The following is a 26,787-nucleotide window of genomic DNA, read 5'->3' on the forward strand; positions in this document are numbered from 1 at the left end:
TCCTTTTTTGTTTTGTTTTGTTTTTACAATGCTTTTCGACGTTGTTGTTGTTGTTGTTGTTGTTGTTGTTGTTGTTTTTCTTGTTGAATGGCAATTTCTTTATCAATAACCCATTTAGCCAATTTATATGTCCTTGGAGTCAAGATTAAATCATTCAATTTACCATTGAATTTAATACAAATTTGATAAAATTCATGAATTGCCAAATCATGTAAAATTCCAATTAATAAATTTCTTTTATAATTTGAATTTTCCTTTTGATAAGAAGTTAAATAAATTGAAGCAGGTAAATAATCAATATAATTTGTTGATGCTCTAATTGGATGTTCTAACAAATTCAAAAGTTTACAAACATCATCATTTATACCTTCTTCAGTTGAAAATTGTACGAGGTTTGAAATTGAAATAATTGCATTTCCAAAATTAACTGGATTGATAACTCTTGATTCACCATCTCTTTTTAATGTTGTTCTGAAAAATATACCAAATGAAGTTTCTAAAAACTTGTTTCTATATTCATAATATGTTTTCATATATTTGGAATAATCGAATTTAATTCCATGTGGTTTGAAATACTGAGTACTGAATGAGGCAATTAAAGATTTTGCTGGAACGATTACTTGTTGATTAATCACTTCAATCCATTTATTTGGACTCTTTGGTGTTTCTTTTGATTCAGGTTGGAATTTCTTCATAACTTCAGGTGATTTACTTGGAGAAGAAATAAAAGAATTTCCAAAAATATCATTATCCTTTTTAAATCCAACATTAATATCATTCTTAATTCCAAGTTGAACAGCTTTTAAAGCAGCTAAATCGTTTGAACTTCTATAATTTATACGATCAGTAGTTTCTTGAATTATCAATGAACATTCTTCAAAAATAGCCGGCCAAACATGGGTTTTCTTGGATCTAGCACTGAATAATTGTATTCTTAACTTGACTGCTTCTTTATCTGAACTGGTGGCCAAATAAGCCAACTCTTGGAAAGCAGTCAATCTACTCAATTGGAATTTTGGATCAACGTCTCTCAAACCTGATAATAAACACTGGATTGGATCAGCACTGTAAGTCGAAATTGGTTTCTTTCCATCAAGACATCCAATTGTTGCATAAACATTAAAAGCGTGATTGGCCACTTCCCAACTCAAAATTAAGAAAAATGATGAATACCCGAGTTTTATGAAAGTACTTAAAGATGTATTGAATGGAGGGATTGCAGTATCCAAACCTAAGATCAAAGTGATCAATGTGAAACTTTTATAAATATAATATTTCAATATCCAATAAGTCAATGGTGATAAAATAATGATAAATAAATTCAAGCCAAATGAATTACCAAGTAAAATAGGGAGGTGTTTGAATAAATAATTTTCTGGATTGTTTCTCTTAACACCAAATTGGAAATTCAATCTTTGTCTTTGGAAAATCAATTGATTACAAGTGTACAAGAATGAAATAAATGCAACCTGATACCAGAAATATACCCATTCATCATTAATCAACGGATATCTTCTATATTCTTTTGATAATAAATAGTAGTCCAATGTGAAATCGAAATTAAAAATCAACAAAACAGAATATATTAAAAAAATTGACAAATAATACCCAAACCAATTAATCAAAAAATTAGATGAAATAATGGAATAATAAATCTGTGACCCCAATGTCTTGTGATTCGAATAATCAACAGTCAAAGTCTTTTTACGCAATTGACGAATAATGGTTAATGCAATAAAAAACACTGGCAATTTAACACATAGAAAACTCAAAAAACTGGAGCCATACGAAGATGATCCACTAGTAAATGGCATAAGATTGTAAACAACATTTAGTGTAACAGACCATATTAGGTTTACATTCAATACATATTTCAATCTTTTATTCAATACTTTATTAAAAATATGTTGATAATTGTATGCCTTTAATGGTTCCATGACGAAAGTATGACAAATATCAATAATCACGACACAGTCTATCAATTGGTTTTGAAGAATGAAGCTTGTGTATGTCGTATGTGTGAGATTGCTCTTCGTAGGTTTTTTTTTGATTTTTTTTTTTTTTCGTTCTCCTTTCACAGATGAGAGAGTAAGAGAGATCTGGTTTCATAGAAGAAATGGTCAGGTGCACACAACCCGATATACAGAACCTACTGGACTAAATGAATTAAATACGAGAATAAAATTAGTTTTATCTATTTACATGTTATAAAAAAACTTCCATACTAATCGTCTTATTTGCTAGCCCCCAACTGAGCATTTCTCTTGTTTTGTTCTCTTGTACCATCCAAAACTTGTTTAACTTGTTTCAAACCTGGTTTACCATTAATTTCTCCTAAGATGGTATCGGCAATAAGAGATTCATTAGCTTCAGCAGCCATGTAACCCAACAGTTTGTTAGCCAATTTAGCTTCAATGGTGGTTTGATGGCCTTCAAATACACCAACATCAACTTCAAAGGCTTGATGTATAGCTTCTTCTAATTGTTTTTCTGTTGTGATGAATTTACCTGCAGCATGATATAATTCCAATAACTTTTCTGCTTGTGCTTCCTTTTGTTGTAATTCATTGGTTTTTCTATTCAATATTCTTTGTTGTTTCAATAATTCGGTTTCTTCTGGGGTTCGTTGTTTGATTAACCCATTATCTAATAAAGCTTGCATAGTTGGCAAACCTTTCACACTTCTGTCATGTTCTAAAACTTCTTCTTCATGAGCTTCTTGAGAACGTTTCAATTTTTTTTCATGGATCATTTGCTTCAATTCATCAATTTTTTGTAATCTCTGTTCTTCTTCTAAATAGGCTTCCTTTAAAAATTGTGCTTTATAGAATTCTCTTCTATGAGCATCTCTTTCATCTGCTGGTAATTTGTTCATTTCTTTCAAAGTTAATTCTGGAAATTTGATTTGCTGAATTCTTTCAGCAACAGTAACAACTTTTTTTGATCTTTGTTGACGTGGAATAGTTTTACCTTTGATAATTGGTAATGGAACTCCTTCAGCATAACCTGTTTCCAGTGTCTTTTCATTGGCTAATTCATATACTGTTGGTGGACGGATTGGTTTGTTGAAAATCGGTTTCACTTTTGGAAGTAAACCTGATTTACCACCATATTTTAATACATTTTTACCCATGATGTCACGTAGATTGTTACTTTGCTGTAATAATATCGTTTGATACGCAATGTTTAGTAGAGGAACAAAAAATTTTTCAAATCAATATCTGATTGAACAATACTGAGAAAGACAGGGAAAAAAAAAAAAAATTGTTAATAGTATACACATGTACACGACTTCTCTTGCATTCATTTCACCTATTTACCCCATACATCATAAATCTTTTCCAGCAAAGCTTTACCGATCTTTTTATTACCCACTTGGTCTTTGAATTCTTTCATCATAAGAGTTTTCTTGTATTCCTCTGGAGCATTTGCATTTTCCGTGTGATAAAACTCTAGCAAACTTTTAGGGGTAGGAAACCTATTTTGCAACACGACTGCCTTGTCCAAGGATACGCCCCTAATAGTCATCAACATTAGCATATACATCTCTTTCACGGTCATCTGATTCGATTTACCCATCATATCTTGAAAACTTGAAAATAAATGAACGCATTCATAACCTTGCTTACTAACTTCAAACTTGTTCCTGAACTTCGTGAGTATATCCAAATAATCTTGTTGGTTTTTGATGTCATCGGGTTTTATAACAATTAAGTCTGATTTGAAACTTTCAATAGCTCTGGTATTGGATGCCAAGAATGCTGTGGTTTCATCTATATCTCTAAATCTCCTTAGATAAAGTCGACCACTGGTCATTGTTTGGGCTACCGAAGATTGAATACTGTCGATAATATCGTTGACTTTATCATTAAAACTAATCATTTCTTCCACAAGATAATAACAGTGCTTGATACCTGTTTTCTTCATTCTGCTCTTTTGTTCCTTAAATCGACCATCTTTAATCGAATCACACAAATCATCAAGTCGTTTTCTTTCACACAAATAGTTTAACACGGCAACCATCCCGTTGACACGATTCTTGGCGACCCAGATAGTATCGCCCGAAGATAATGCTTTTACTTCACATGCTACACCCATCATGCTTAGTCTTCTTTGAAAATGGTCTCGCTCTTGCTCGGATCTAATTTCTCGGTTATCAATATACAACACAACGTCGTAATCTTCTTTTCGCCATATTTCATATCTGGTATCATCAAATCTTCTGTTTCCCGCGTCATGTGTACGCTTACTCAGTTCTGAAACCCCTGAAGAAATTTTGTTTTTGCTACTCAAAACCTGTTGAATATATTTGTTATTGTGTGCTGGGTTGTTGATACGTCTGATAGGTGAACTTGCCAAATTCGCAAGAGGTGATGAAGCTTCAAAGCTCACTTCGAAACTTGACTCAAACCTAACACCATTGTCAAATGATCTTTCAATTCCTTCAAGGTCAACTTTGTCTGTCATTGGAGATGAAGAAATTCCAACCGTATTTTTTAATTGTTCAGCTAATACTTTACCTTCTTCAGTTAAAAAGTATATCTTTGGTGATCTACCAGTTACACTCACCAAATCATGCTTAATAATCGTATTGATTGAACTCCATGCCGAATAGTATTCCTTGCTTGCGGCATTATTAGTAAACGATCGATCACAATATGGTGTTGCAAGTTTAATTATCTGATCTTTTGTCATTCCATTCTGGTTTCTATCATGAAGAAATAACGCAATTAAAATGGCAAATCCCCCTGATCTTTGTTTTGGAATATATTTTGCGGTTCCTCTTCCTGTGGCTGATTTTCTGGCTTTCTTAGCGGGTGGACCATTACTTGAAGACAGGCCACCAGAACCTAGATTCAGAGTGAACTCATCCATATCTATTCTATGTTTCTCGGCAACTTCCATAAATCCTCTTGGGACAGTAATACCTTGCTCATTGCAATGAGAAACTACTTTCTTCCTAAGTTGATCAGCTGTTTTCTCACCAATAAATCTGACCAGTTTCAAGGTTTTCAAATCACATATCGGATCTGGAAATTGTCTCAATTGTTTTAATATCTTGTTGTATAAATCCACTGTTTTAAGACCACGGCGAGTTGCTGTGATTGCCTCCTCTTCAATCCATTCAACGAACTTGGGTTTATAATCTGTTGACATTATAGCAAGACGTGTTGAAAGGCAAGAAGAGTTTTGTTTTGGTATTTCTTCTTTTTCATTAACGTTTTCAGAAACACGCGAAGCACATTTTTGGAGACAAGCAAAGAAAGGAAAATAAAACGAAGAAGAAGAAAAAAAAAAATCAAACATTTTGTTGCACATCGATAAATAATCATACTCATAGTCCACAGTACACCCAATTAATATGTCATCAAAACAAGGTAAACAGTCTAACCTTCCCCCAATCAACCTTATATTTAAATTTTTGCAACAACAATCTTTGGTTAATATATGGTTATATGAGCAAACACAATCTAGAATACAGGGGAAAATAAGAGGATTTGATGAATTCATGAATATTGTCATTGACGATGCAGTAGAAATATGTAATGGTAATAAAGAAGAATTAGGAAGAATTCTATTGAAAGGTGATAATATTACATTGATTTCGAGTTTAGACGTATAGACTTATACAATAATTGTACAATGAAATTTATAATAATACATAACGTTACAACAGAAATTTGACTTTCTTCTTACTTGGTGAGCTTGATGGACAGTCATTCGTAGATTCAGGAGTTTTACTTCTACGTTTGGAATATCGTAGTTCTCTATCTTCTTTCAGAACCAATACATTGTATTGATTTATTTGATTTTCTCTGATACTGGAATTTTCTTGCTTCTTGGTAGGTGATTTGACTTTAACTTGAGATAACTTTATAGCAGCAAGTACTTCCTTGGATAGTTTAATGGTTACCAAATAAGTCACTTGTCCTTGTTTTAGAGTAATATAATCGTTTTCCGTACCAGCATTGATACTCATGTCATCTCCATCAACGCTCTGATCAAAGTAGAAGAGAAAAAGAGAAAGAATATATATCTTGTGTCGCGCATTATCAGAAGTTTGTGTTGTAGAGGAAATCATTTCTGTTTTGGTTTTTTCGTTTACATTTTTTTCTTTTCTATTCATTTTTTTTTTCACTACACGTCTTTAAATCAATATTTACATTTTATAGACAACGCTGTAATGCTGAATCAACAACAACAACAACAACCTCAGGCTCAAGCTCAAGCTAAGGATCAGGATCAGGCTAAACCTCCTAATGGATCTCGCCAAGATCCAAAACAGCAACAACTTCCCCCTCCGCGTCAATCTCCTGGACATTCATCAGGTAATAGATTGCTTCAACATGTCAGTCCCCACAATAGAATGTTTGATACAATACCTTTTACTGAAGAAGAACATCGAGAGATTCGAACTAAACTAAACCAATATTTACCTAAAGTGTATGTAAGTAAACGTGCTGGTAGTGGGGGTCAACAAGTTTCGTATATCGAAGGCTGGCGAGCATTGAATTTGGCGAATGAGATATTTGGATTCAATGGTTGGAATTCGGAGATAGTCTCGTGTCAAATTGACTATTTGGATACCCATGGTAAGCAAGGGAGGTTTCTGTTGGGTTTATCAATGGTTGTTAGAGTTACTTTACGCGATGGTACATTTCACGAAGATATAGGGTATGGATATGTGGACAATTGTTCCAGCAAAGCCATGGCATTTGAGAAATGTAAAAAAGAAGCATTAACGGATGGGATCAAAAGATGCTTAAGATGTTTTGGAAATTTAATGGGTAATTGCTTATATGATAAGTCGTTCATTAAGAAGTTAGATTCAATGAAACCAGAAGTCACTACATATGACACGGAGGATATATATGTTGGTCCACATAAAATTGAACAGGAAAGGAGAAGAAATGAAAGGATTAGGTTGTTACAAGCTGAGGCCGCAAGTAAACAACAAGTTACTCAAGAACAAGAAATGGGAACAAATAACAGTGCAGCTAACGCGCAACCACAAGTACAATCAAACTTGCAGCAACGCGTTGGTGTACAATCTGCTAATTTGCAACAACAACAAAATTCTGCAAGGCAATCAACCGGTAGTTCAACTATATCAGTACAGTCAACCCATCCCAACCCTCAGAATCTTTCAAATGACAACATGCAGCAACAACAAAGACCACAGCCACATATACAACCAACAAATCAACCAGTGCAGATTAATAAGCAACCACCAAGTACCAACCAGCAACTTCAACAACGTATGGTGCCACCGAACCTTCAACAAACGCGTTCTGTTGTGAATCAAACTAATCCAGCTCCTCTGTTAAATGCAAATTCATCAGCTTTCGTCACTCCTAAACTGCCAAATAAACACGTTGATTATGTTCCGACCAGTAAAGAAGCGGATGAATTGGATGATTCATTTTTATTTAGTGATGATATTCCAGATGGTGGTTCTCAACTTGGGCATCATCTGTCTCCCCCGGTTCAACGTGGTGTACCACAAGCTGATCAAACAAACACCAATGGTGGTCAACATACTACCAATGGATCTGTTGAAGAAGAAATGCCTGAAAATGCATTAACGGCCTTTGTGGCCGCCGGGTCAGCAAGACTATTACAAGAGGCAACAACTGATCCAAATGAAATTCCTAAATTTGATCCTACATTTATTTCCCCAAATATAAGACGAACTGTTGATCCTACAAAATCGGTAAAAACAAAGAGGAGTGATAGTCCTTCCCCATTAGCGGTTAATGTCAATAACCATATGGTAAGTAAACCATTGCACAATCCACTTCATCTGAATATGGGAAAAAGAATTGGAATGCCTCTACAACCACGACAGAATAGGCGTCCTCAATTGGAAGGTAGCCCTCAGCCGTTGCATCAACAACAATCTTCCAATGTGATTTACCCTCCACCTGCTAGTATTGCTTCCAATTCCAACCGACAACCTGAAGCTCAATCTGCCAACAGATAGAATCTATATAGTTTTTTTTTTTTCTTACTTCCGAGATTTAGATATTTATAATTTATGTGTTATTTGTTAAAGTATTCGTTGTTGGTTTATCTTGAGTTTCGTGTAAGAATTTTCATTTAACAATCCCGTCAGCGAGTTTTTGCATCCTTTTTTTTTATTTTGCTTGCTGTTGATCATTGAAGATCATGTAACGAAATGGGTGAACTTCAGACGAGGGGCGAAGTTTCGAGGGTTTTTCTTCTCACGCGCGTGTCAAGGGGTGGGTAAGAACAGGTCGACTGTAGCACAAATATAAGATCACAACAGTGCAAAAAAGTAAAGGCAATTTAAAGCAATAAAAAAATTAAGAATTGAAGAACGAGAGTAAAAAGAAAAAAATAAAATGTATAATAGAAAATGTTGGACAGACGTTCCTTAAGTTCCACTATTCAAAAAGATCATTAGCATTAAAGAATATATTCATTCTAATGAGAGACAATTCTTCCATATTACCACTATTATCTACTATTGGACCATTCAATGAAGTTCCTGATGAATACAATTATCAAGATTCTCTAGAATCTTTAAAAACAAGTAAAATCTTGGTTATTGGAGCTGGGGGATTAGGTTGTGAAATATTGAAAAATCTTGCATTGACAGGATTTAAGAATATTGATATTATTGACATGGATACTATTGATTTATCTAATTTAAATAGACAATTTTTATTTCGTCAGAATGATATTGGTAAAAGTAAAGCAGAAATAGCCACAAATTTTATTCTTGAAAGAAGTGATGATCCAGATTTGAAAATCAATCCTTATTTTGGAAAGATTCAGGATAAACCAATTGAATACTATCGTCAATTTCAAGTAATCATTAGTGGGTTGGACTCAGTTGAAGCTAGACGTTGGATAAATGCTACTTTAGTTAGTTTAGTCGATGATAATACTTTGATTCCATTGATTGATGGAGGAACTGAAGGATTTAGAGGCCAATCAAGAGTAATCATCCCTACATTGACACTGTGTTTTGAATGTTCGTTGGATTTATTGTCTCCTAAAGTGACATATCCCGTATGTACTATTGCCAATACCCCAAGATTACCAGAACATTGTATAGAGTGGGCAAGTCAAATGGCGTGGGCTAGAGAATTCCCAGGAAAGAAATTTGATGCTGATGATCCAGAACAAGTCGAATGGATGTATCAAACTGCATTAAGAAGAGCAAATGAATTTAATATTGAGGGTGTTACTAAAAGTCTAACTTTAGGGGTTGTTAAGAATATCATTCCTGCCATTGCATCAACTAATGCTATTATTGCTGCTAGTTGTTGTAATGAAGCTTTTAAATTGGTTACCAATTCTAATCCAATCTTGAACAATTATATGATGTACACAGGAGATGATTCAATTCATACTTATACTTATGAATATTCCAAAAAATCCAATTGTCCAGTATGTGGAAACTTGGCAAAGGGTGTCACATGCCAGAATTGGTGGACCCTACAGCAATTCATTGAAGAAATAAGTGCAAAACAAGATGTTCAGATGTCAAATCCTTCACTCACAACTGCTCAAAAGTATCTTTATTTGACCAGTCCTCCAGAATTGGAGAAAATGACAAGTGATAATTTACTGAAAAAATTGAAAGATTTGATAAACGAAGGAGATGAAATTGTTGTTACTGATCCACAGTTGCCGATTTCATTGAGATTAATTGTTCATTTCACAGGTGATGAACAAGATCCTGAATTTGCATGAATAGACTTGGAATAGTTATTGTATATTTATATGTTATAGAATAGTTATCTTTTTTTTTCTTTTGTTGTCTATGAAACTAAAATTGGTTTTCAAGTTTTTTCATTTCTTCAGTAACCATTGAATTGAATTTATCGATGTTATCTAAATAGATATGATGTCCGCTGTCCTCAATGATTTTTACGTCACTTTTGTAAGCAACTCCAGATGTATTATTAATAATATCCGAACATAATTCGCCACCTTTTTTGTCCATCCAATCTTCTTTCCCATACCACCAGGACAAATCACATTCTAATTTATGGATCCCTCGTTCAATTAAAGGATGTCTGGCATCTGCTCCAGGAGCCAACAAAAAATTCAACATGTATTCACCCGATCCACTACCTTGAAAAATTCCATAAGAATATTTATGTAACAATTTGCTTTCTTTTGAGGTTAACTTGGCAAATCTTCGTGATGACCATCCACTAACAACTTTGGAACCTAATGGACCTGCTTTTCTAACAATTGAAAATGGGGATATATTTCTTTCCCATAGTTTCTTAAAATATTCGGGAACTTTGACTTTTTTCCTGTGTTTAATTACAGCACCAGGGGATACCATTAGTAACTTGTTGCAAAATTTAGAATCTCTTGTGATTCCATATGTTGCCATAAGATAAGCTCCCATAGAATGTGCCATGACGATTGTCTTATCACGTGGAATGTTTCTCTTTTCCATCCATGTATTAAACGAATTATGAAACCAATCTTCTACTTGTTCTAAATTATTAGGAGTGAATTTCGGACGTGAACTACACCCGTAACCAAACAAGTCGATAGAATGAATGATCCATCTTGCAGAGCCCATTGAGATCTTATCAAAATTTTTAAGATAAAACCCTAATCCAGCACCATACCCATGAACCATTATTAAATGAAAACAATCTGATTCATCTTCCACCGATTTTCCTGGTGGATAAATCACAAATTCGTTAATGTAGTGATTCTTATTGTCAATAATAACCTTCAATACCTTAGATGACCTACCTAGAGAATCTGGTTTGGGATAGAACGGCAATAATGAAAGCAAATCATGTTGGAATTTCAAAGGTTGATGGCGCAACTTGTAATCCTCCAAGGATTCCTTCACTGACAATGGAAAACTGTTACTGAATAATTTAGACAAAGGCACAGATGTTGGATGGGTGGATCTCTTATAAGTAGATATGGTTACCTTTCGAGGAATACTCTTCGATGTGGCTGTAGCCATATCTGGACTTGCAGACGTAGTTGTTAAAGATTGCTTTTTATCATTTGCAGTCGATGTTTTCCTTGTTAACGAGGTAAACAAGTTATTAATTTTAGAAAGAGTGAATGAGTCTAGATTTGTTGAAGTTGTAGATATGAGTCTCCTTGATGTGAACATGGTCCTATTTCAATGTGTGTGCAATTTCTTTGAGATGAAAACTTTAAATGACTATTGTAAGTTCGAGAAACGTGAGTTGTCAAAGCAAATAAAGTAAATAAAAAAATGAAACGTAACTGTACTTTTAAAAGAGCAAACCCGAAAGTCTTCTAATGTAGCTGAAAACACATTTAATTAAAATCAAACAACAATATGTATGTCAACGGTTCCCGACGATAGTTGTTTAATGATTTAATAGTGATGTCCCAAAGGATTAAAAATAAATAATAGGAACATACAATTAAGAGTTGCTGTAAGTTTTCATTGCTTTTAGAGAAAAAAAAAATTTTCGGACCCGTTTGTTGGGGTACTGCATTTGGTTTTGTGTGTGCATATCACGTGGAAGAAATTGGCAACTAAACTAAATTGAAAAAAAAAAACTGTTCTGAAGTGCACGAAAAATCTCAACATCCCATTGGTCAGCAAACCCAAATCCAAAAAGAAAAGAATCATAACTCTAGGCCCATTAACAGTTTGTTAAAGAAAAGTATTTAAATTAAAAAAAAAAAAAAGTTACAAGTATCGTTATTATAGAATGGATACAGCAAATAACTTGACGTATAGATTTTTACCAAATTTTGTTTTAGGTAAAATTTAGTTGAAATTCGTGGAGAAATAAATTAAATTAATGGTTCGCATTCAAATATATCCCCTAGACTAATGAGCAGGAAATAGATAGAAAATCCATGATTCACTTACAGAAATCTTATTCTGCGTAAGTATAAGTTAATACATAAAGGTAGGTTAATTGGAAGTTCAATTCGGCCAATCATGGATGAGCCCATTACATAAAAAAAAGTATAACCCAATCAAACTTAGTTAAACCTCTTTTTCTTAAAGATGAAAAGGTTAATTGTTTATTATTGTTTGATCAATTTGACACTTTCTGCACAACTAACCAATAGTTCTTTTTCATTGAACATCGATGCTCCGAACCTTACCAAGAAATTCAATATCCACGGCTTTAGTGTACTTTCAACGTCTCTATTGTAATTATTCTGTGTAATATTTAGCATTTGAATAAATTGAAATGAGACAAAGAAAAAAAGAAACAAGAGTCAAGGTAGCCTATCCCTTGATTTGAATACCATATTAATTTAGTTTTGTATTGGGCATTACATGGAGACTATAAGGAATACCGATGATATCATCATCATTTATCGTAAGGTCGCCTGAGAAAAAGAAAAGAAATTTCCAGCGGAACCGAAGATAACTAAAGATATCATGTAACGATAGTTAACACCCGGAGATATTCAGTAAAAACAAGTGTACAAACTCAACCGGAGCGTAAGTGAAAACAGAGACAAAACAAAAATGAAAGAAGCTGGGAATCCTAATGAGTAAAGCCGTTCAATGATGACTTTTTTTATATAACGTAAAAGATTAAAAACCTAAAGCATTATCACGCCATATTAGAGAAGGGCTTACGGAATGGTATCAGAGGGGTTGGACACTGATTTTTTTTCTTCGTCAAGCGATATAGATCAAGGTACTCACTATTAAACACAGGGTGTAGGAAAGTATATGTAAACGAAGAAATATGGTAAGCTGCATTTAATGATGGGAGAAGACCTACTTGATGTACAAAAAAAAAACCAAATTTTTATGGTGTTTAACCAATCAGAAAGCACAGAAGGATCGTGTAGATACGGTTGTGTAGAGTCGTCCCGCGAATAAGAAATCAAATGTGGCATAGAATAGTGCGAACTTCGCTTTATCTGATTGATCAGTAATTAAAAATGTCTGCATTTTAGATATGTGTATTTGTCCAGTACACGCCATAAAAAATATATTTAAAGTGTCTGATTAATTTAAGTAAAGCGTTTAAAACCGTCCACAAAACAAAACAGTGAAGGAAGTAAAATTTTTTTTTCCTTTTCTCTAAATCCCATGCTGATATTGTTTTAGTGTTAGTTAAGTTTCTAGTTAAAATGAAGATGATGATCAATGAGACTTAGAATAGATTGGCGTATTATTCTTTTTTTTTTTGACTTGTCTTTTCTCATTCTCTAACTGAATAACACGTAACCATATGTCATGTGATTGATATTTTGATGAGTTCCAGTTACTCCTTAAAATCTGTAGCCAAGAAGTATAGTAAAAAAAAACCCCCAACAAGAAAAATTAAGGGCATAAAAAATCACGAGAAGATACTTCAAAATTTAGATATGGACTTAGTGTATCTTTCATTCATTTTTCAATTGTACTATTGCGATTTTAATTTTTGTAATAACAAACTATATTGTTGCTCATTGGTTGATTGTTGGCAATTTAATTGTACATCGGGGTTAGCCTTAGGAAGAAAAGTGTCTGCATGAGATGGGCTGGGAACAATTTTTGCAGTCGTTGATTGGATAGTTAAACTCAACCACAATAAGCCATTATTTTTGGTTCTTGCCTTACGTATAGGCTTAAAAATGGAATTTTCCTCTAAACTAGAGGGAATACACCTCCAATTTATGCACATCTACCTATGCAGTCTAAATAGTACCAGTTTCTTTTTCATGAACCAATGCTGTTCCCAAGATCAAAATTTCGTTCGCTCAGACTTTTTAAATATCCCTACTTTCATATTCAGACAGTGCCAAGAAAAAACCCAAATACTTCAATTTCGCCCTTTTTTTGTTACTGTTATTTTTCGTTTTGTCTTCTCTTGGTTTAATACCAGGTTTAATCAATTTAATCAGTACGTTCTGCATTTCTGCCCATCCCCCCAAAAAGTAACCAAAACAAAAAAAAAAAAAAAAAATTGGAATTATGTAGGCATATAAAAGTCAAGACGATTCTCTTGTTGAGCTAATTTCAATTTTCCTTTTTTGAAAAGTTGGGTTTCTTTCTAGTCAAGTTCTGCATTATAACATCAAAGTTTTAATTTGCACGATTTCAACTTCTATAATTTCTCAGCTAGATTGAATTATAAATAAAAAAATAAAGTATGAGAAGTGCCTCACTTTTTTTGTTAATTTGTTCTTTAATATCTGTAATCTCAGCAGAAACTCACACATGGTGGTTCCAAACTGGATGGGTTAATGCTAACCCAGATGGTGTTTTTGAAAGACCAATGATTGGTTTCAATGATACATGGCCATTACCAACTTTAAGAGTTAAAAAAGGTGACAGAGTTCAATTATACTTGAACAACGGTTTTGATGACAGAAACACTTCCTTGCATTTCCACGGTATGTTCCAAAATGGTACCAATCAAATGGATGGTCCAGAAATGGTTACCCAATGTCCTATTCCACCTGGTGAAACTTTCTTGTACAACTTTACTGTCGGTGACCAAGTTGGTTCTTACTGGTACCACTCCCATACTTCTGGTCAATACGGTGATGGTATGAGAGGTGTTTTCATTATTGAAGATGACGATTTCCCATACGACTACGATGAAGAAGTTGTTTTGACTTTAGCTGAACACTACCATGATTTCTCCGATGAGTTAACTCCTAAATTCTTGAGTAGATTCAACCCAACTGGTGCTGAACCAATTCCAAGTAACATGTTATTCAACGAAACTAGAAACAACACCTGGAAGGTTGAACCAAACAAGACCTATCTTGTCAGAATTGTTAACATTGGTAGATTTGTTTCCCAATATATTTGGATGGAAGATCACGATTTCACCATTGTTGAAGTTGATGGTGTCTATGTTGAACAAAACACCACTGATTTGCTTTATATCACTGTTGCTCAAAGATACTCTGTTTTGATCACTACCAAGAATGAAACTGACAAGAACTATGCTTTCATGAACAGAGTTGATATTGATATGTTGGATGTTATCCCAGGTGATTTGGAATTAAACGGTACCAACTACATTGTTTATAATGAAGATGCTGACTTGCCAGAACCATATTTGTTGGACTCTATTGATGACTTTTTTGATGACTTCTGGTTGAAACCATTGAGCAAAGAAAAATTATTGGACGATGCTGATTACACCATCACTCTTGAAGTTCAAATGGATAACTTAGGAAACGGTGTCAACTATGCTTTCTTCAACAACATTACTTATGCTCATCCAAAGGTCCCAACTTTGATGTCTGTTCTTTCTTCCGGCGATGATGCATCCAACGAATTAGTCTATGGTACCAACACTAACTCCTTTGTTTTACAAGGTGGTGAAGTTATTGATATTGTTATGAACAACTTGGATACCGGTAAGCATCCATTCCATTTGCATGGTCACGTTTTCCAATTGATTGAAAGACACGAAGGTGTTGACGATGATGAAGATCCAGTTGCTTACAACTCCTCTGATCACGCTGAATGGCCAGAATATCCAATGCTTAGAGATACTATCTACATCAACCCTCAATCTTATGCTGTCTTGAGATTCAAAGCTGATAACCCAGGTGTTTGGTTCTTCCATTGTCATATTGAATGGCATTTGGACCAAGGTTTGGCTATCGTTTTGATTGAAGATCCTGAAGGAATCCAAAAACAAGAATCTCAACAAATCACTGACAACCACAAGGAAATTTGTGAAAAAGTTGGTGTTCCATGGGAAGGTAATGCTGCTGGTAACACTGAAAACTACTTGGACTTGAAAGGCGAAAACGTTCAACACAAGAGATTGCCAACTGGTTTCACTGCTAAAGGTATTGTGGCTTTGGTCTTCTCCTGTATTGCTGGTGTCTTGGGTTTGGTTGCTATTTCTTACTATGGTATGACTGATATCAAGAACGTTGAACAAAGAGTTGCCAGAGATTTGGATGTTGATCTTGATGATGACGATGTTGAGCAATTGAGTGAAGAAGGTTCTTCTGGCTCAAACTCAAAACAACATTAAATTGAACAACAAATGTTTTGAATTCTACTTATAATGTGGAAGAAGAAGAAGGTTTTTGAAGAATAGTGTGTGTGCGTAAAGGATTATATGTTTAAAGAAATTCACTGTATTTCCTTTTTGAACCAACCTTTTTTTTTTACCTCATAATTTTGTGGATCCCCATGCTTTATGTTTTATTAATTTGTTTTGATGATGTTCTTTATTATTATTTTTTATTACTACCATTGTTTAATGACTTAACTTGATGATTGAAAGAGTTTTGTTATCTTATTTTTTTCATTCATTACTATTAGAAAGAAACACCCTTAGAAACCCCCCTAATCCCCTTTATTTTCGTTTCCCGGAATTATTATTTACTTGTGTTACTCTTTTTCTACTTAATATATAATTTTTCACCCGTTCTAATATGTTTGTTCGAATTGTAGTTGATTAAGAAATGGTTGCAAAAAAAATAAATAAATAAAAGAGACACCAAAAACATGATTGCAGCATATCACATCCGATAATTCAAAACAAAGACATATCGTTTTATTGTTTTCCCTGTGATCTATTAAACCACCATCACCAACTTTTCAAAAAATGTATGAATTTGCATGAAGTTTATTCTCAAAGCCACCAAACTTGCTTGTATTTGCATTTTTCTCCTCCGCACGACCCTTGGAAATTTAAGCCACGGTAGGCTTAGAAATTAAGAATAGTTGTTAGCAGTTTATTATTTTTTTTTTATTATTTTATTTTCGTTTTACTAGGTAATAACCATTGGTAATGTAGCCCAAGAGGAGTAAAATTGAAGTAACAATTACGTATTCAGTGTCTGTATGATGTTTCGTTTTATTTGCTTTTCTTTTTTTTTGTCAGAACGATTTAATAATGGTAAGTCATTGGTTAACTTTATATATCGTAAGTAATGAAAAGACATTTTGTACTATAAGGCTCGATAGTTTCATATATTATTTCATTTTTTATTTTATCTTTTATTAATAAAATTTTTTTTTTTTTATTTTTAAATTAATGTCGGATTCTCCTTGTTGTTATCTGATAGATCTAAACTACGGTATAAAAACCCAAAGGATTTCCAATTCCTTTTTATTCTTCTCTTTTTGTTTGATTTCTTTTAGTTCCATCGTTATCCTAGTTGGTGTTTCTACAGGGACTTTACTATTGATTTAAGGCCCAGGCTCCCAAATTATTTTAGCATTCCTTGCTGATTACAAATTTACGTCAATTTTTTTTTTCTTGGCAACCGAATCTTAAAAATCTTTGGTGCAAAATTATCACTAGTATCACTTATACTAACAAACTAAGAAGGGTATAAAAAAATGAAGTTACTATTACCATTAGTGTGTTTGATATCTTTCGTTGCAGCTGAAACCCACACTTGGTGGTATCAAACTGGTTGGGTTGATGCAAACCCTGATGGGACTTACGAGAGGAAAATGATTGGATGGAATGGTACTTGGCCATTACCAACTTTAAGAGTTAAAAAAGGTGACAGAATTCAATTGTACTTGATTAACGGATTTGACGATAGAAACACCACTTTACATTTCCATGGTTTATTTCAGCATGGTACCAATCAAATGGATGGTCCAGAAATGATTACTCAATGTCCTATTCCACCGGGTGAAACTTTCTTGTATAATTTCACAATAGATGACCAAGTTGGTACTTATTGGTACCACTCCCATACCTCTGGTCAATACGGTGATGGTATGAGAGGTGTTTTCATTATTGAAGATGACGATTTCCCATACGACTATGATGAAGAAGTTGTTTTATCATTATCTGAACACTACCATGAAACTAGTGATGAATTGATGCCTGGTTTTATGAGTAGATTTAACCCAACCGGTGCTGAACCAATTCCACAAAACTTTTTGTTTAACGAATCAAGAAATGTTACTTGGAAAGTTGAACCAAATAAAACTTATCTTTTGAGAATTGCCAATGTTGGAAGATTTGTAACTCAATATCTTTGGATGGAGGATCATGAATTTACTGTTGTTGAAGTTGATGGTGTTTATGTTCAACCTAATACTACCAATATGCTTTATATTACTATTGCCCAAAGATATGGTGTTTTAATTACCACCAAGAATTCTACGGATAAAAACTATGCTTTCATGAATAAAGTAGATGATACTATGTTGGATGTTGTTCCTGGGGATTTGCAATTGAATGGTACAAATTATATTGTGTACAATGAAGATGCAGATATGCCTGATGAATACTTTGTTGATTCAATCGATGACTATTTGGATGATTTCTACTTAAGACCATTAAGCAACACTACATTATTTGACGATGCTGACTATACCATCACCGTTGACGTTCAAATGGATAACTTAGGTGATGGTATTAATTATGCCTTTTTCAACAATATTAGTTTTACTACTCCAAAAGTTCCTCCTTTATTAACAGTTTTATCATCTGGTAACGAAAGTTCCAACGAGTTGATTTATGGTACCAACACTAACTCCTTTGTTTTACAAGGTGGAGAAACTGTGGATATTGTCTTGAATAATTTAGATACCGGTCATCACCCATTCCACTTACACGGTCACGTGTTCCAATTAATTGAAAGAGGAGCTTCAAGAGATGATGATCAAGATCCAGTAGCTTTTAATGCTTCAGATCATGCCGAATGGCCGGAATATCCAATGATGAGGGATACCGTTTATGTTAATCCACAATCCTATTTCGTTATTAGATTCAAAGCTGATAATCCTGGTGTATGGTACTTCCACTGTCATATTGAATGGCATTTAGATCAAGGTTTGGCTATTGTTTTGATTGAAGATCCTGAAGGTATCCAGAACAATTCCTCTCAACAACTTACTGATAATCATAAAGAAATTTGTGAGAAAGTTGGTGTTCCATGGAAAGGCAATGCTGCTGCAAATTCAGAAAACTTCTTAGATTTGACTGGACAAAATCTTCAACACAAAAGATTGCCAACTGGTTTTACTGCCAAAGGTATTGTGGCTTTGGTCTTCTCATGTATTGCAGCACTCTTGGGTTTGGCTGCTATTTCTTACTATGGTATGACTGATATCAAGAACGTTGAACAAAGAGTTGCCAGAGATTTGGATGTTGATCTTGACGATGATGACGAAACTGGTGAAGTTGAAGAGGTTAATGAAGGTACATCTTCACAGGATGGAAACTCAAGTGGTATAAAACAGCATTAAGAAGACTACAAATGATCTTAAAGATGGCTTTTTGAATAATATATGTGTGTGTGCGTAAAGGATACATTGGTTTGCTATAATTATCCTTTATTGAACCAAGCCAAATAAGAGATTGTTTTGTAAATGATTTATGCTGTACTACCAGATGAACCATTCTACTTTATTTAATCAGATTCCATTCATATTGTTTTCATCCTCATGTTTTAACTCTTTGCCCTTTTAAACCCCCTTAATTTTCCTTTACCTAACGTCGTTCTATTACGCTTGATTTTTCTATTCTAAATATTCTTGTATCTTTAATACATATATAATATCCCGTGCAAGTTATAATTGTAGACTTTCATAGATAATTAATCAAAGTGGTCGATATTGTTATAAGGTATGAACTTGACTTCTCTACCGTAATTGAACCACGAAATGTATCGACGCGAGAAAATGTACCAGAGAATTTTTTTTTTTTCTGTGTTGAATTTGAAGTCCAACGACAATATCAAGTCAGTAGTAACTACAATTGAATCATGATTGAAGCATTATATATCACCGATTCGGCGAACACTTTAGTTTATGAGTTTTCTGAAACATTGTCAGCACCTAAATTTAAGTCCCTAGTCCCTAAGATTATTGCATCAACCACAACAACAACTTCATCACTGAGCAGCTCTAATAAAATAAGCTTGAACTCACAATACTACTTGTATAGACATCATGAATCTTCTTTATCATTCTATTTGTTATGTGAAGATGATGCATCCAATGTTTTATTTCCTCAGACATTTATTCAAAGGTTGATTGACGCAATGGGGGATTATTTTGGTGAGTTGAACAGCACTAAAATTGAAGCAAACAATGATACATTGACTTTGTTGTTATATCAAATGTTGGATGATGGGGTACCTCATGTTACTGATTTTAATAAATTAAGAGATTTGGTTAGTTACAAGTCATTTCTTTCCAAGATACTTAGTGGAGCAACGACTGCGGCATCCAAAGCGACCGGAAGAGGCCCAACAACTTTGGATCTCATCAAGGCAAATGATACTTCGAATGATATCCCTTGGAGAAGAAATAATGTTAGGCACACTAATAATGAAATGTATGTTGATGTTATTGAAACTGTCAATGTCATTCTCAAACCAGTTGTTAGGAAACTGAAATTGGAACATACATTTGACTCAGCCTTCTATTCATCCAGCAAACAGCACAACGTGGACAATCATATGATCAGTGGGCACATTGATGGCGAGATTAGCTTTTTAAGTCGTTTGACTGGTGTTCCATTATTAGAACTTTCATTGAATTCCGTTGGATCCAATATTGAATTACCCAATATGCATAGATGTATTAATAGAGATACCTGGAAAGAGAGAAGAGGTGTTTTGTCATTTATCCCACCCGATGGAAGATCAACATTAATGAAATACCAAGTTGATTTGAACAAAGTTGGTGCAAATAGACAGAAATTACATACGATCACAGCGACTAGTATTGACACAGAGTTTATATGTCGTGAAAATTCTTCAGAGTTTGAAATCAGATTGCACTTATCACAACAGATCAACAAAATCGATTTTATCACCGTGGAAATCGTATGTGAACAAGAACAGGGACAAGTTAAATTAAACAGAGTCACACATGGTGATTTTTCAGCTAGGGGTAATGGTAAGGCAGAATGGAATTTAAGACAGGTAAAATCTGGGGTATCACCAGTATTTTACGGATCAATTATTTCAAAGAATTCAGACGAAAGTGATGATCATGGTGGTGATGACACAGGTGACGCAGATATTAAAACGAGCACAAATGGTTACCTCAAACCAAGCTATATAAGACTAATTTACAGTCATAGGGGTCCAGTTCCTAGTGGATTGAAGGTAGATAGTCTAAAGATTATCAGTGCAAAAGGATTAGGCGATACTGTTAAACCATACAAAGGGGTTAAATATATTACAAAATCTGGCAGTTATATAGTTAGACTGTAAATACTGACCTGAATATAGAAAAAATAAAAGACAAAATAAGAAATAAATCATGTATGAACTATTCTTGAATAGGTTGGTGGGAATATACTTTGTGTTTTTCTTTTTTTTTTTAAAAAAGAAGTCTTTCGAAATCAATCAATTCTTAACCGTCCTAATCTGTTGTTAATATGAAGATCAAATATTGGAAATAATGATGTGAATAAATCAACTCACTTATTGTGACTTTTTCTTACTTTTTTGATTTTGTTGGTTCTTAACCAAAACTTTTCCAACAAAAGTACCAACTCCCAAAACAGCAATGACTAACAATAATAAAGGTAATTTGATGGCATAATCTCTTGGTAAGAAGAACTGGTTCAAGAAATTATCTTCATCAATGAATGGTAATACAAAAACCCAAGTGGTGTAGTAAGTGAAAACAAAAGCAGCAACACCAAGCATTCCTAATCCAATTAGTTTATCACAACTCTAAATAGTAATAATAATAAAAGTTAGTAATCTATAGCACATTCTAGCAAACCATTCAAGTGTATATAACAACATACCATTTTCTAATGTTGTATCCTTGTTTTGTTGAAAAATTGATTTGTTAAATTTGAGATACTTCAAACTACGTGTTTATTATTTATACTTTCATTTTTTTTTTTTTCTTTTGTCAATTTTTCGTTAGTTCTACGTGGTATTTTTTCTTCTCTCTCCCTCTCTCCATTTCCCTTCCTTCTATTTTCTGGCTGTGCACGCCCACAGGCACATTTTCTCAAACTACCCCCAGTTCGCACGACTCGATCCAGTTTGTCGTATAAATAAATAGGCAAAATCGAACAACCAAAAAGAAAACTAAAAATCTCACTTCGATTGTATCCGATTCTGCCTCCTTTACTCTACACCAAACCAATGTTCAACAAATTCAAACTGAGAAAACCTCCATTATCATTGGGTTCTGTATCCAATGTCATTAAAACTAGAGGAACCAAGGGTCTCTCACCAGAAGAAATCGATGTGAAAAAGATTGAACTTAAAGTGGTCAACCAAATAGGTATCCCCAAAAATTCTATTGTTGCAGTTGCCTATGATCCAGTCCAATCCTTGTTGGCAGTTTCAACAACAAGTAATGATGTTCGAGTTTATGGACAAGTGAATGTTGAAGTTGTTTTTGAATTCAATATTAAGAACCCAATTACATTTTTGAAATTTGTTAAAGGTGTCTACTTAGTATGTGGGTCAGCAGGATCTGGTTTGACCATATTATCATTACACTCCAAGAAAGTTTTAGGAACAGCACTGTTTCCTGGTTCAGTTACTGCCATGGAAACGGATCCTTCTTTAGATTGGTTAATCATGGGATTATCTAATGGAAGTTTAATGTTTTATGATGTAGATAGACTTCAACAAACTCCTTTCAGAATTGATAACTTACAGAAGAAGATAATGCCAAAGGAGAAATTGTCCCCTGTTGTGTCCATAGAATGGCATCCTCGTGATATTGGCACCTTGTTAATCGGGTATAATCAGTCTGCAGTTGTATATTCACTTGTTTCCGGAGAGATTAAGAGTGTCTTGGTTTATCAACTTTCGAAAGAACATAGAGCTTTTGAATTGGCATCACATGTTTCTCATGGGGGTAAGAAGAAACTTTTTGGAAGCTCAAAGGCAGTTTTACCGAAATTAAAAGAAGCTCACTTTCATCCTAATGGGTTGCATGCGGTGACTGTATATGAAGATAATTCTATTGTATTTTGGGATATTGCTAGTGGTTCAATATTGGAAGCAAGAAATGTGTTTGATGTTCATATTCATCAACCAGGAACACCGTTACCAATTCCAGAAGTTTTTCATCCAATTGAAACAGTCAGATGGGTATGTGGTGAGGATCCGGAAAACACAAAGTTGCTCATCAGCGGGGGTGATCCAAATGCAACTAACTGCATCCATGTTTTGGACTTTGGTTACACTTTAAAGTATTCTATTACCTCCAATGAAAAGCAAGGTGAATTCTACGCTCAACCACAGTCTGGCCAACGAATAATACCTCTTACTTTCTACTTGAACAATACAGGAGTTGAAGAAGTGATAACTACTATACAGCCAATTACTCAGAATGGGTCACCATACTTCAACGAGGGACACGACCCAGCATTTTTGTTATTGGTGTCGAATTTGGGACAAATATATCTTGTTTCCTTTTCAGAAAATGCTGGAGGTCAAGGATGCACTGATTTGGGGTCAGTTATTTTACCAACATCAATCTCATTTATCCATCCACCGTTATGTTCATTTGATGTGCAACAGGTTAGAAGAATTGATTGGTATAGTATAATGTCGAACAGAATATCTAGTGGAGTTTCATCAAAGACCAAAGAACTACTTTATGGTGGGATGTCAGCTCAACTCGGAAGCATTCAGAAACCTATTGGATACAGTGATATTCACCGAAACATTTTAATCACTGGTCATGAAAGAGGATTGGTTAGATTCCTGGACGTTTCAAAGGGTGAGCAGCAGGAATTAGAAGGAATTGTTCAAATAGGTCTTCGAGAAACGTTGTATGATTATGGTGATCCAAAATCATTGAGAGTTACATTTGTGTCTTGTGCATTTGAAAATCGCGAGTTATTAGTAGGATTGTTCTCCGGTGATGTTGTTATTTGTAAGTTTGGCAAGCACAACAGAAATGCGGGTATATCATCCTCAAAAGATTATAGTGGCTGTGAGATTCAACATTCAAATGGGAATGCCAAATTGTTGGATATTCATGATAGAATCCTGGGTTCTATTACTGCATCATCATCATTTTTACCCGTCAGCTTGTTGCAAGTTGAACCAAGAGAACAAATCTCGGTGCTTAAAATGAGTGAAGTGGGTTTTGGTGCCGTTGGTTATAAATCCGGTAGATTAGTCGTCTGTGATATATCAAGAGGACCAGCAGTAATTCTCAATCTTGAAAATATTAAAGAGCACTTGGTATCGATTCAAGGTAATTGTTATCCAACATCTATTGAATTTACCATTCAAGAATACGGTAACGAAGGCTACTCTTCCATTTTGTTATTAGTTGGTACCAATTGTGGTGGTAATTTAGTTATGTTCAAAATAGTTCCAATGGGAAATGGTGGGTTTGAGGTGATTTTTGCTGATAAGACTGCGCACTTAAACTACAGAACTACCGATGCTGGGGACAGTGAAGGGTCCTTTATTTCACAATTAATTCCAATCAACGCCACAAATGGTGCCTCAGCTATTGCAGACATGAGTACATTTAATAAACTTAGTCAGGGTATTCTTTTACCAGGATATGTTATTGCCACTTCGAGCCGAGATGTCAGAGTGCTTAAACTTCCTAAACAAAAATTGTCCCATAAAGTTATTGATGATACCTGTTTGAAAGTCAGTGTTGTGAATTATCGTGACCATGGTGTTGTTTTGGCTATTTTGGTAAAAACTGGGTTTGTCAAGCTTTGCTCGTTACCATCATTAGCTGATATTGCAAACATCAAACTTCCTAGTGAAGTATACCTGAAAGTGAAGGACTCATTGGAGTCTGGTACTGCCACCCAATCAGATCTTTTGCTGTCCGGAGAATTATTTATTAGAAGCTCCAAAACTGAATCGGTGTATGTTTGTACCCATGAAAAATCACGTTTCAAAGGGGAAGAGGAAACGGATAAGTTGTTTAATGAGAATGCGATTATCCCCCCACGTCCAAGTGCAAGTGCTTTGCTGTGGGCAAGGGGTCAAACCAGCTATGTTTCAAATGAAGATTTTACCAATTTGATAGCAGGTCCAAATAGAAAAGCACCCAAAAATATTGAATCCCAATTAGCTTACAACGTGAGTCCTGAAGCTAATCCTCAGAATAATTATGGTGGTTACAACCCACAAAACCGTACTAAAAGTCAAGATAAAATCAGTCCTTATGAGCAACCAGTTCGAAGAGGAACAGCTACTGGTGGCATCGGGGCTCAAGGTTTTATGAGAAGTGTTCAAAATGGTATTCAAACAGTAGAAGAGACATTCAATGATTATGCCAATCAAGCAAGTGAAACTATAACTGAAGGAGTCGCTGATCAAAAGAAAGCGATGTACAGTGCTGCAGTTAAAAGTAGATTTGGATTTTAAATAGCCTTTCCATTTATAATCAGTTTAGTTTTAAATTTATAATTTCGTTGTTTCAAATTTCAGGTGGTTGCGTAGAGTATGATCACAAAACCGATTGTGAGAGAAACGACAGGAGTAAAAAAAAAAAAAAATTATAAACGTAAACAAAGATCAAAAAAAAAAAAGACAAACAAAAAAAAAAAAAAAAAACAACAAGTTGAAATACATACAAAAAACACCACCGTAAAGACCCTTTAATTCATCATTTCCAACCAAATGAATAACAAAGAAAATTTACCAACAACACCTACAAGTAAGGGAGATAATTTCCCTCTTAATGCAGGAACACCTACATCTATTCACAAACTGCCATTGAAACTAATTTCCCCAAATAAGCTGAAGGGTAAACTAACCTTTTTGGAAAGCGATAACTTGGATGAACATTTTAACTTACTCCACACAACACACGAAGAGATACAACAACAGTTGTATAACATAGAGTTGAATTCCAAACAAACCAATGTTGATTTAGAGCAATTGTTTGATAGACTGAAGAATAACAATGAACATTTGAATAAACTTTTATCAAGTGTGGTGACCTATTCTCAGGAGGTAATGACAGAAGGTAATGCCACTAAGGCAGATATGAATAAGATCATTCAACGATTAGATAGATTGAGTGAGCAAGATAAGGCAGTTAATGTTGAAAGTGTCAAAATGAGTGTTGATAGTAGTACAATGGAAGAAATCCGTAAGACTATACAAGAAACTACAAAGGCAAACACCCCTGATCTTGACTCCATGAAAGTTGAGATTGCAAAGTTGAAAGAAATTCTTAGTACAGATAATGAGTTGATGAGTTCACAATTAGCAAAACAGGAAACCAAACAAGATGAATTGAAACAATTATTTGAAAAACAATTGCAAAAGTCTGAAGAAGTTGCCCAAATATTAGAAGGGACTGCTGGAATGGACCCAATTAAATCACAAATTCATAAACTTGAAAACTTGGCAGCGTCATTAGATCAAAAGTTACCTCCAACAGATATAGTACATCAAATCACCGCCCCGATCATTTCAGAATTACAAGCTGTTTCATTGGATGACAAAACTACTAAATTATTAGAGAGCATATTGGAAAGCACGAGGCAGGCAAAAGAAGTATCAACTCACAAGGACTCGACCCTTGAAGCTATTCTTCAAAAACTTGACAATCTAGAGAAGTCACAGATTCGCGTTGAGGATCGGGATCTTGAAAACAAGTACAAGGCATTGGAAGAAAAGTACGCGTTACTTTGTAAGAGTTATAACCAAAAGTTTGAAGACTTTAAGGAATTATTGGGCAAGTATAAAGAACTCCAAGAAGAAATTGAAAGTACACAGATTCCTACAACTAACCGAGAATCAAAGATGGAGAATTTAAAGAATTTCCACAAAATCAAGCTAGACGAAATTGAGAAAAATGACTTTGTTAGTGTTAGAAAAAGAATAGCAAGCACACCTTTAGTGAAGTTGCGGAACAATAATTTGAGTAATAACTCTGACGAGGAATCATAA

At 34.3% G+C, this 26,787-nt stretch overlaps 14 protein-coding genes across 14 annotated transcripts; 8 read left to right on the plus strand and 6 right to left on the minus strand. All coding sequences in view use genetic code 12, as the record gives it.

Annotated features, from left to right (window-relative positions):
- Positions 1 to 23: 23 nt before the first annotated feature.
- Positions 24 to 1,937, minus strand: CTRG_02987 (uncharacterized protein; the record flags this gene model as incomplete). The annotated part of the gene is made up of 1 exon (XM_002548644.1): positions 24 to 1,937. The coding sequence occupies one exon, from the start codon at positions 1,935 to 1,937 to the stop codon at positions 24 to 26; it is 1,914 nt and encodes a 637-aa protein (XP_002548690.1).
- Positions 1,938 to 2,233: 296 nt separating this feature from the next.
- Positions 2,234 to 3,133, minus strand: CTRG_02988 (mitochondrial 37S ribosomal protein PET123; the record flags this gene model as incomplete). Its single annotated transcript, XM_002548645.1, has 1 exon — positions 2,234 to 3,133. One exon carries the CDS (start codon positions 3,131 to 3,133, stop codon positions 2,234 to 2,236), a length of 900 nt encoding a protein of 299 aa, XP_002548691.1.
- A 179-nt stretch (positions 3,134 to 3,312) lies between these two features.
- On the minus strand, positions 3,313 to 5,523 carry CTRG_02989 (uncharacterized protein; the record flags this gene model as incomplete). Its single annotated transcript, XM_002548647.1, has 1 exon — positions 3,313 to 5,523. The coding sequence occupies one exon, from the start codon at positions 5,521 to 5,523 to the stop codon at positions 3,313 to 3,315; it is 2,211 nt and encodes a 736-aa protein (XP_002548693.1).
- CTRG_02990 (mRNA splicing protein) lies at positions 5,363 to 5,623 on the plus strand (the record flags this gene model as incomplete). The annotated part of the gene is made up of 1 exon (XM_002548646.1): positions 5,363 to 5,623. The coding sequence occupies one exon, from the start codon at positions 5,363 to 5,365 to the stop codon at positions 5,621 to 5,623; it is 261 nt and encodes an 86-aa protein (XP_002548692.1).
- A 45-nt stretch (positions 5,624 to 5,668) lies between these two features.
- CTRG_02991 (uncharacterized protein) lies at positions 5,669 to 6,127 on the minus strand (the record flags this gene model as incomplete). Its single annotated transcript, XM_002548648.1, has 1 exon — positions 5,669 to 6,127. One exon carries the CDS (start codon positions 6,125 to 6,127, stop codon positions 5,669 to 5,671), a length of 459 nt encoding a protein of 152 aa, XP_002548694.1.
- A 57-nt stretch (positions 6,128 to 6,184) lies between these two features.
- Positions 6,185 to 7,984, plus strand: RAD52 (recombinase; the record flags this gene model as incomplete). The annotated part of the gene is made up of 1 exon (XM_002548649.1): positions 6,185 to 7,984. The coding sequence occupies one exon, from the start codon at positions 6,185 to 6,187 to the stop codon at positions 7,982 to 7,984; it is 1,800 nt and encodes a 599-aa protein (XP_002548695.1).
- A 467-nt stretch (positions 7,985 to 8,451) lies between these two features.
- On the plus strand, positions 8,452 to 9,726 carry CTRG_02993 (NEDD8-activating protein; the record flags this gene model as incomplete). Its single annotated transcript, XM_002548650.1, has 1 exon — positions 8,452 to 9,726. The coding sequence occupies one exon, from the start codon at positions 8,452 to 8,454 to the stop codon at positions 9,724 to 9,726; it is 1,275 nt and encodes a 424-aa protein (XP_002548696.1).
- A 76-nt stretch (positions 9,727 to 9,802) lies between these two features.
- Positions 9,803 to 11,134, minus strand: CTRG_02994 (carboxylic ester hydrolase; the record flags this gene model as incomplete). Its single annotated transcript, XM_002548651.1, has 1 exon — positions 9,803 to 11,134. The coding sequence occupies one exon, from the start codon at positions 11,132 to 11,134 to the stop codon at positions 9,803 to 9,805; it is 1,332 nt and encodes a 443-aa protein (XP_002548697.1).
- Positions 11,135 to 14,108: 2,974 nt separating this feature from the next.
- On the plus strand, positions 14,109 to 15,965 carry CTRG_02995 (multicopper oxidase; the record flags this gene model as incomplete). Its single annotated transcript, XM_002548652.1, has 1 exon — positions 14,109 to 15,965. One exon carries the CDS (start codon positions 14,109 to 14,111, stop codon positions 15,963 to 15,965), a length of 1,857 nt encoding a protein of 618 aa, XP_002548698.1.
- A 1,319-nt stretch (positions 15,966 to 17,284) lies between these two features.
- Positions 17,285 to 19,156, plus strand: CTRG_02996 (iron transport multicopper oxidase FET3 precursor; the record flags this gene model as incomplete). Its single annotated transcript, XM_002548653.1, has 1 exon — positions 17,285 to 19,156. The coding sequence occupies one exon, from the start codon at positions 17,285 to 17,287 to the stop codon at positions 19,154 to 19,156; it is 1,872 nt and encodes a 623-aa protein (XP_002548699.1).
- Positions 19,157 to 19,674: 518 nt separating this feature from the next.
- On the plus strand, positions 19,675 to 21,135 carry CTRG_02997 (uncharacterized protein; the record flags this gene model as incomplete). The annotated part of the gene is made up of 1 exon (XM_002548654.1): positions 19,675 to 21,135. One exon carries the CDS (start codon positions 19,675 to 19,677, stop codon positions 21,133 to 21,135), a length of 1,461 nt encoding a protein of 486 aa, XP_002548700.1.
- Positions 21,136 to 21,348: 213 nt separating this feature from the next.
- Positions 21,349 to 21,576, minus strand: DPM2 (Dpm2p; the record flags this gene model as incomplete). The annotated part of the gene is made up of 1 exon (XM_002548655.1): positions 21,349 to 21,576. The coding sequence occupies one exon, from the start codon at positions 21,574 to 21,576 to the stop codon at positions 21,349 to 21,351; it is 228 nt and encodes a 75-aa protein (XP_002548701.1).
- Positions 21,577 to 22,029: 453 nt separating this feature from the next.
- On the plus strand, positions 22,030 to 25,251 carry SRO77 (putative Rab GTPase-binding protein; the record flags this gene model as incomplete). The annotated part of the gene is made up of 1 exon (XM_002548656.1): positions 22,030 to 25,251. One exon carries the CDS (start codon positions 22,030 to 22,032, stop codon positions 25,249 to 25,251), a length of 3,222 nt encoding a protein of 1,073 aa, XP_002548702.1.
- Positions 25,252 to 25,506: 255 nt separating this feature from the next.
- CTRG_03000 (uncharacterized protein) lies at positions 25,507 to 26,787 on the plus strand (the record flags this gene model as incomplete). The annotated part of the gene is made up of 1 exon (XM_002548657.1): positions 25,507 to 26,787. The coding sequence occupies one exon, from the start codon at positions 25,507 to 25,509 to the stop codon at positions 26,785 to 26,787; it is 1,281 nt and encodes a 426-aa protein (XP_002548703.1).

This window comes from Candida tropicalis, assembly GCF_000006335.3.
Source record: "Candida tropicalis MYA-3404 genomic scaffold supercont3.3, whole genome shotgun sequence".
Lineage (NCBI taxonomy): Eukaryota > Fungi > Ascomycota > Pichiomycetes > Serinales > Debaryomycetaceae > Candida > Candida tropicalis.